The sequence below is a fragment of the Phalaenopsis equestris genome, unplaced genomic scaffold, assembly GCF_001263595.1.
Source record: "Phalaenopsis equestris unplaced genomic scaffold, ASM126359v1 Scaffold000099, whole genome shotgun sequence".
NCBI classification, from domain to species: domain Eukaryota; kingdom Viridiplantae; phylum Streptophyta; class Magnoliopsida; order Asparagales; family Orchidaceae; genus Phalaenopsis; species Phalaenopsis equestris.
Window position 1 is genome coordinate 282992 of NW_018164541.1, and position 8804 is coordinate 291795.

At 36.9% G+C, this 8804-nt stretch overlaps 1 protein-coding gene across 1 annotated transcript in view; it reads left to right on the plus strand.

Moving 5' to 3' along the window:
* Positions 1–8804, plus strand: part of LOC110020535 (GTP-binding protein TypA/BipA homolog) — a 107424-nt gene that overhangs the window by 96760 nt on the left and 1860 nt on the right. Inside the window, exon 14 of the mRNA XM_020718674.1 lies at positions 1024–1073. Coding sequence (XP_020574333.1) covers positions 1024–1073 — 50 coding nt within the window. The remainder of the gene's footprint in view (positions 1–1023; positions 1074–8804) is intronic.

Sequence of the window (8804 nt, forward strand, 5' to 3'; positions counted from 1 at the left end):
ATTTTAAGTATGTAGGCATCTTTTTACTTAAATGCATTTTTAAATTATCATTTCAAGTAATTTTTTGTCTGTGCTGTGCTCCTAATCTTCCATGTGATTAATTACTATTTAGCAGAAGTTATTTTTACTAATTGAAGGGCGGTAATGTAATATGTAGATTGCTAGGTTATACCTGTTTAAGCTTTTGCAATTTCATTTGTCCGCTTGATCTACATTCAGTTAGCGTGCATGCATTCTAACGTTATTTATTCTGGTTACAAACAATATTATTACAATTGTTTCCTTGCTATGGATTTTGATTTATCTCTTTAAGAAAAAATAAAATAGATTTCATAAAATTAATTTCTGTGTGATTGAAATAAAAAGTTTTACCAAGAAATAAACAGAGATACTGGTATTGTTGAAATATTTCAGGAACCAAGCTTAAGTCATCAAAGACTCAACAAAATAGTCCGACTCTTAGTCCATTTTGTGCATACCCAAACTAATCAAAATCTTAGAATCAATCTTTTGTGTTTTCTTCTTATCATGGTTCAGTTTCCTGAAAAGTTTGTGTCTTGATTTGTTCCTCCTAGTGCTGTAAATTTAGTTGTTAGAAATCAATTGATATATCGTTCAACTATGCTTACGCCTCCCAACTGGGAATGAAAAACTTAATGGCTCAAAATAACGATATAATTTTTTTTTTCTAGCTAAATTGTTCTGTTATTTCTTTTTGGATAAGATTTTTAAATTACTTTGCAGCACTTCCTTGTAGAAAAGTGGTCACTTTAATCATATATTTCTTATATTGCTGTTGATGATTTAGTCTTTTCTTGCATGCTTGTTTCTTGTAGATGCTCTAAACTCTAATTGCCTTCTCTCGTTTGACTAAACGGTGGGTTGTTATGAAGATAGTTGGCTTGATTTGGCTGTGATTTAAGTTTTTTTACTGCAAACGCTATAAATCTTTGCTTTGAACCCCTGCATATAGTCAGGTTTGTGTTGGGATTCCCTCTGATTCTTTGAATATCACGTGCACAGCTTATTCTAAGTACAAGGGGCCACTTGGAAATGTAAGGAAAGGTGTATTGGTATGTTTTTTGTTTTTCTTTCCTTTCTGATTATCTAATTATTTCTTTTTACGTTTCTGTATTGGTATGTTCTTTGTTTTTCTTTCCTTTCTGATTATCTAATTATTTCTTTTTACGTTTCTGTATGAATGGAAATTTTAAAAAAATAAGAAGATTTGCGTATATACTAGTCAATTCTTGTGTATTTGCATATCAGACACCTGAACTTTAATGTTTACATTTATGTCACCCAACCTATGCAACAAAAGGTGTATTTCACCTTTTAAAACTTAAAATAATGCTATATTTTATGTGATATGAAAGATTTGGGTGGTATGCATGTATAAAGAATACTAATACATAATAGGAATTGGGTAGCATGTATGTAAATGAATCCCCACCCCACCTCCCCCCCCCCCTCCCCATGGAATTGCTAATTTTGTCATTTTATTCTAGGACTAGCTTAAATTAATATTATTCACTCTTTCATAATAAATATGCTTGGCTGGTGAGGTTTCTCAAAGTCATAGAATTAAACTTCAACTTGAGCTTGAACTCGATTAATTAATCAAACTCAAGCTCAAGCCTAGGGTGACTCTAGCTCAACTCGACTCATTTACACCCTTAATTTTACTTGCAGATTTCTCTATTGTTCTAGAAAGATGGAGGTATGCTTTTCTACTGAAATCTTCAATGGCATGTCTCACGATACCAAACCTTCCTACCCATCAACATCCGTTTTCCTTTTCAGTTGAAAGGGACCATCCAGTAAATGTAGTAATTATTTTTGGCCACCCAGATTCAGGAAGCTGAAGGTGCAATTGCATGATCCGATTTTAGAGGTTTATGAAGGTGCGTACATGTTCCATGCATGGGAGGATTAATGATGGCAACTGATGTGCAGAGTGAATGAGGGGTGATAAAATAGGTTGAGAAAGACAAAATAGAAGTATCAAGAAAGTCAGTTGTTTAGTTTCTTTGCTAGACCTTATTGACCTCATTTTCGGGTGAGGTCTTCACTTCTCTCCTTAGAGCCTAGGGTCTAGCTATAGGCTTCTCTTGTTTGACTCTCCTAGAGGACTAGTACGTGATCCACATCATTTAGAAAATTCGAGCCACCTTGTCACTCCTTCGAGTCTCGCATGGGCGGTCTCAAATCCTCGGCATTTTGCTGAGTTGGTTAAAACCGACATATGAAACTCGAGTTGAGTTCCTATTTTAATAGGAGCTACCTCTAGGGAAACCTCTCGCGACTCGAATTCTCACTAACGCCACATTTTTATGCACTCACTACACCATACAGATTGTTGACCTGAATTGACCTGACCGTTGACGAACTTGTTCGGACGACCTCAGATGATGAAACAGACCATACGGATGCGTCCGAGACGTTTACTTTAGCTAGAAAGGTCACTCATATTACTATGGTTCCGCACGCGTAAGAAATTAACATGAAAATTGATGCACGTTTTTTTAATTAGCAAGGCGCAAGCCCGGGTTCAACCCAGGTTCTACTCGGGTTCGATTTGGGCTGAATGCGGGCTAGTCACCCCAGCTTACATAATTTCAAAATTTAAATTTTGAAATTCAAATTAACCATTTAATCTCATATTAATTAAATTAATTTTGAAATTATCATTTACCTAATAAGCATTTCCTTGCATGGAAGGTAATGAATTTCTCGTCTAATGCTTGTAACGGATATTCACGTCTATACCAATTCATTCGGTCCCACTCTTCATTCGCAATCGCCTTCCTCCCCTCGCTCGATGCCACCACCGAGAGCCTCGTCTATTTCCTTCTCACGCACAACCGAAAGCCTCGCCTATTTCCTTCTCACGCACGACTGAGACCTCGCTCGCTTGCCCTCGCTCATCCGTCTCCCTCTTCGGATCGATGTTCCTGCGCATTGCTCGCCTCCCTCGATCGAAGCCCTTGCTCACTTCCCTCGCTTGACAGAAGCCATTCCTTTTCCCTCGCACGATCGAAGCCCTGCTCATCTCAGCCACTCTACACCGAAGCCCCTTTTTTCCTGCTTGACTTCCTCTTCCCCGAGACCAAGACCCAACGCCTGCTACTACCTCTTCTTTCTCTGGTTCGATTCTTCTCCTCCCCTCTTCCTCACACCAATTGCCAGCCATTTAAGATTTTTTTTAGGGCTTATGGTAAAGCCAAAATGCAGCGAGCACTTTTATTTTTCCCCAATCTGAATCTAACTTTTCTTTGGATGCTTATGAGTTTCAGGGAAACAAAGGAGTGCCTTTAGCTTTTCTCAGTTTGCAAGATGTTGTTTGTCCTATTTTTAGTGCATTTTTTAAGATTCCTGATAATCCGTTGCAGTTAAACATATATGATCAAAGGTTACATGTTCCAAAACATAATACTTATTTTCATGATCTACTACAAATTTGATAACCTTTTACTTTTTAATTTGGAGCATGTCAACCTGATATCTGTGCTTGAAAACCTAGAACTTGATTGAAAAGTCTCCTTAAATTTACAAGGATCTGTTTGAAATTGAGACGGGCTTATACCTACAATGTTATACACCCAATTTTTAACGAAGGGTTGCACACATACCACACAACTCTTATGTGTTCACATTTCTAATACCTAAACATTACTTTTTACTTTCATAGCACCCATGCATCACATAGCAAATTCCATCATTTTAGGTATGTAAATCCATAGTAAGTAAGTAGTATGTATGTGAACCTTCCTAATGTTCTTTTATGTTCTCCCTGATATTAATTGTGCACCATCTAAATGCTGTTTTGTGTTCCATATGTGCCGAAATGTGTTGCATAAGCGCAGTGCATGACTGCAATGTGCTGCCAGAAGGCTGTAGAGGTGCCAAAAAGTGTTGTCCATTGCCGTATAAGTGTTGGCTGCCAGAAGGCTGTAGAGGTGCCAAAAAGTGTTGACCATTGCCGTATAAGTGTTGGGAGAGATGTAGGAGAGCTGTAGGGTGTTGTTTGGAACTTCGAAATTTCTGTTTGAAGTTGTTAGGGGCTGTAGGGTGCTGTTTGGAACTTCAAAACTCCTGTCCGGAGTTGTAGGAGGTCTTAGGATCACCGTGTAGGTTTGCTAGTTGCTGCCCAGAGCCATAGGAAGTCTTAGGATCATCGTGTAAGCTTACTAGTCGCTGCCCGGAGCCATAGGAGGTCTTAGGATCACCGTTTAGTCTTGCTAATTGTTGTCCGGAGCTGTAGGAAGCCTTATGATCACCATTTAGGCTTGCTAGTTGCTGCCCGGAGTGTAAGAAGCCTTAGGATCACGTGTTTGGAGCTCTTAGCTACTGTTACAACTCGTTTTGCTGCTTTTTACACTAGACTTCATGTTTTCTCTCTTTTCCTACAAATTTATTTTAATTCCCTGCAAATTTTATTATGCTTTATGAGCTAATCACACAGCGAGAACAACAACAACAAATACGCCAGATATGCATGGACATTTTATTTATTGTCATTTTCATCACTGCAATTTACTATTGCTTTACTATATCATGCTTGTCTGGTTGCAATTTCATTTAAAAAAAACTATTTTTAAAAAATTAAACAACATTTTCAAAACAAAAATAAAAACATGACACTTACTTTTGAATTTACGGGAGTCCTTCGGATGAGGTAAATCACAGTTGCTAACGAAATCTCTCCAGTTTAAATGAGCCTAAAAACTCATTTGGACTAAGTAAATTCAAAAGATAAATTCAAAAGAAAATAGTGGTACCGAAATAAAAGAACCGTGAAATCCTAACCGGTGTCGCTCTAATCAACTTTAACCCCCCTATAATACTTGAACAATAACAAAACTTGTCACTTAAACTCACATGGTAAAACCTTTTGATCCTTAAACTTTAGGACTGCTACTTCAACAAGGAGTTTGGAGCCAACTTTGCCGGCAGGTTGGCAAGGCGCTTGGATCGAGCAACAAGAGGATCTTTTTTAGCATTCTCTCTTTCTAGCATAACAACAACCCATAGGACTTCGAGGTAGCTCGCTTAGCGTGACGAAAATCCTCACACTCTCTTTAGACTCCTGTGCAACCATGTTGCGCAACGTAAGTCCTAACTCATCTTAGGTTTCGAGGTTGTCGTCCGGTACGACGTAGACCATCCTATCTCTGCAGGCTATTTACATAATCAGATATTATGTAAATATAAGTCTCAAATAATAAAATTGATAGGACTGAACAATTGAATAACATCATCTCCAAAACACTGCCACACAGTAGAATAGTTTGGAAAGTCACTGAGGTTTCTCAAGATCTGTCCATACATTTTCCTTTCTTTGGATTTCTGAAAGAATTGCTCCCATTTGGTCCTTTCCCACTTGATATTCTGCATCCTACCATGAAAACCTAAACTTTGAATTCTTGAAGACTAGTATTTCTGATAATTATTGATAGTTTTCTCAAGTGACCCCCGTTATTTGAGATACAATTAATCTTTGAATTCTTGAAGACTAGTATTTCTGATAATTATCGATAGTTTTTTCAAGTGACCCCCGTTATTTGAGATACAATTAACCATGAGAGCTTGCCTCTATAGGGAACTTAGAACCCAGACAAAGTAAATCAGCTTGCCTCTATAGGGAACTTGGAACCCAGGCAAAGTAAATTCTCTACTTAATCTTTATATTAGGTAGGGTAATATGTCGGTCACACAAAATGTTCGTCGGTCAAAAAAATGTAAAAAATCTCTTATTTTGCAGGATTGGGTCTGTCGCCGGGATATGCACTTATCTTTCGGGAAGGTGCGGTATTCGTGGTATCAGACACAATTATGCAAACCATTAGACTAATGAGATCCATTTGGTCTCATTTTTCGAAAAATTAAAATACATTACTTTCAAAACCAAAACTATATACCTCTTGTATTAAATTAAATTGACAAATATTATTTTCAAATAAAAAAAAATGACCAACAGACCATTAATAGGAGCTATTGGCTAATGATTGAAAAATGTTGTATTTGTAGACTATGGTTGCAAATCCTCTTCAATTTCGTTAGGAAATGTAGAGGTGTAGATTTAAGATCTTAGTCGTCTTATTGTTTTCAGGTGATGGTATTCAATTTACTCAAAATCAGAATAATATTGAAACATCGAATGGATCAAATGGTTTATGTTGGAACCAAATTTATCCCCGAGCCTTAACTCGCAAGTGAAAAGAGCGAAGAAAGAGAAAAAAAGTGAGAGTTTATTGTAAAAGTGAGGCATTAAGGTGAGAAGCTCAGAGATTTATGAGGACCAGTTGTAAACGAAAAGATAGCCCTTCTAGGCTCTTCCCCTAGCGTCTTATTTGTAAGATTGGATCAGTGTTTATCATTTTGGGAAATGCTATATTTTGAGCCATAAAAATAACATGATTACACTTACAATACCTTTTGTCTGAGTCCTTGGCCAAGTCGTCGATTTGACCAAGTTGCTGGCTTGACTGTGTTAAAGCTGGCAAATAGTCTCGAGTATGAATAAGTTTGGTCAGTGCTGGTTAAAGTATACTTGATCATGAGTTAGTAAATGTAAGTTATCTTTGAAACAATTAGGCACTGATGAGTTCATCATAACCTTGGTGAGTTTATGCTGGCTAAGTGAGTTCATATTGGTTCGATGCCGATGTTGACAAGTTCATATCCGCTTTTGTTAGACTTGTTCAAGTCCTAGTGGGTTATTTTCTGCAATACCATTGAACTTTGAGATATTTTGATGTGCAATTTAAATCTTGGTTTTCCAAAGTGGATCCAATGGTTGGAATCTTATAACACCATCTTTGCAGGTATTCCTGTAATTTTAGAGGATCACACCTACTAGAGGATATGTATTATGTCAGAGAGTGAACAGGTTCTGAAGGAGATCGTAATAATAAATTCCGCATCTACACTGTTTTGGGGAATTTCAGGGAGCCTCGGATGTTACCAAATAGATGTTATCCACGTAATGAATGATATCATACAATCACATATTGAATAATACTGTACAATATCTTTATGAAGTGCTCTATTTATTTTTTATTATTTTATCTTTTTTTTTGTAGGAAAACTTTTCTTGGGGCTTGTTTGGGATCACTTTGCTTTATATTTTCTATTTTTTTATCTATTTTTATTTTTTTATGTTTTGATTTGAAACAAAAAAATTTGGCATATTTGATTAAGCTATGATTGTTTTTAAAACATTCAAAAACCTAAAAGTTGTTTTTAAGTGTTTTCAAGGACATGTTAATTTGTTTTTAGAAAATAAAATTATAACATGTAAAAAACACATTAAACTATTAAAAAAAAAGAAAAAGAAAAAGAAAAGATGATACCGGAGTTAAACCAAACAAAAATAGAAAAATCAAATATTATTACGGGAAAGCCGATCAGGTTGTGGCTAAGGGTTGGATCAAGGGAGGTATAGATGAGTCGGTGAGGATTGTAAGGTGGTGGGATGGTGGACGAGGAGGTCGGCAAACAAAAAACAGTGGAAAGGAGGACGATTTCCCGTGTTCCGGACAGTAAGCACACAGCCGATATTGACGTGCCACAGCTGTCCGGGATGAGGGCAGCAAGGATGGCTGGTTATGGGTGCAGATTCTAGCTGTGGACAGTAAGTGGAAGAGTTTGCAAGCTGCGGCAGCGAAGTTAGGAGATGGGAACAGCAAGGGGAAGTGGAGAACTGCAGGGAAGACAGCTACATAAAGTATTCGGGCGGCTGTAGCAGGGACGGAGGGGCCTGGAGTGACATGGGAGGAGATGGAAGGAATAGGGTACGATGATCACCGCCTCAGGAGAGGGATACAACCGCAACACCACCCAATCTGTTGGAACAACCCTTAAAGGGAGAATAACAAACATCGGCGGTTGTCCTAAACAAAACACATCAAAAACTGACTTTCAAACTCTAATACAACACATATATAGGAAAATAATGAAGGATAATAGGAAATAAAGGATAAGAAAGGAAAACAGGGCTATTTTGAAGCCTCCCGCGATATATTTTTCCTTGGTACTGTAGCAACCACAGTATGCCCCGCGGGGTATATCTCACAAAAACTAAAAACAATATTGATTCCAAACAAGTTTTTCATTATAACTTTCTCAGAGCAAAACAATCACTAGATGCTTTACTCGATTTAGCATCTTCTGTTTTCCTACCAACTATTATGCTGCAATGACACCCTTTTCTGTTTTCATTCAGGGTTACATGGAAGACTAATCTTTGCTAGTAAAACATTTGAGTGAATGGAAGCATTAAAATTGAAGGAGCTTCTGTTTCACTTGAAATAGAAAACGTTCACTTCATGTATATTTGTACTATTTTAGGATGATTTACATTCCTATGTATTTACAGATCAAAAACACCCAAAACATCAATTTTTACATATATGCATCCATACTTATCCTTGAAGAGATGTATTTCACTTCTTAAAAGTCAAAATAAAGGTATTTGTCATGTGATGTGACATATATGCATCCATACTTATCCTTGAAGAGATGTATTTCACTTCTTAAAAGTCAAAATAGTGGTATTTTTCATGTGATGCGAGACATATAGGTCCTATAAATTTTGAAAAGTAAAGTTTAGCTGTTAGATATATAAATACATAGGAATTGGGTGGTATGGTATGTATGTAAATGCCTCATTATTTTATTTTATGAACAGAACAGAATCTCATTCACATCCCAAAATTTGTTTTGCCGTCCTCATTTTATTGAAAGTTGTAGCCCCAAATTGTTACTTTTAGGTATCGGTTGGGCGCGGAATTATTACTGCG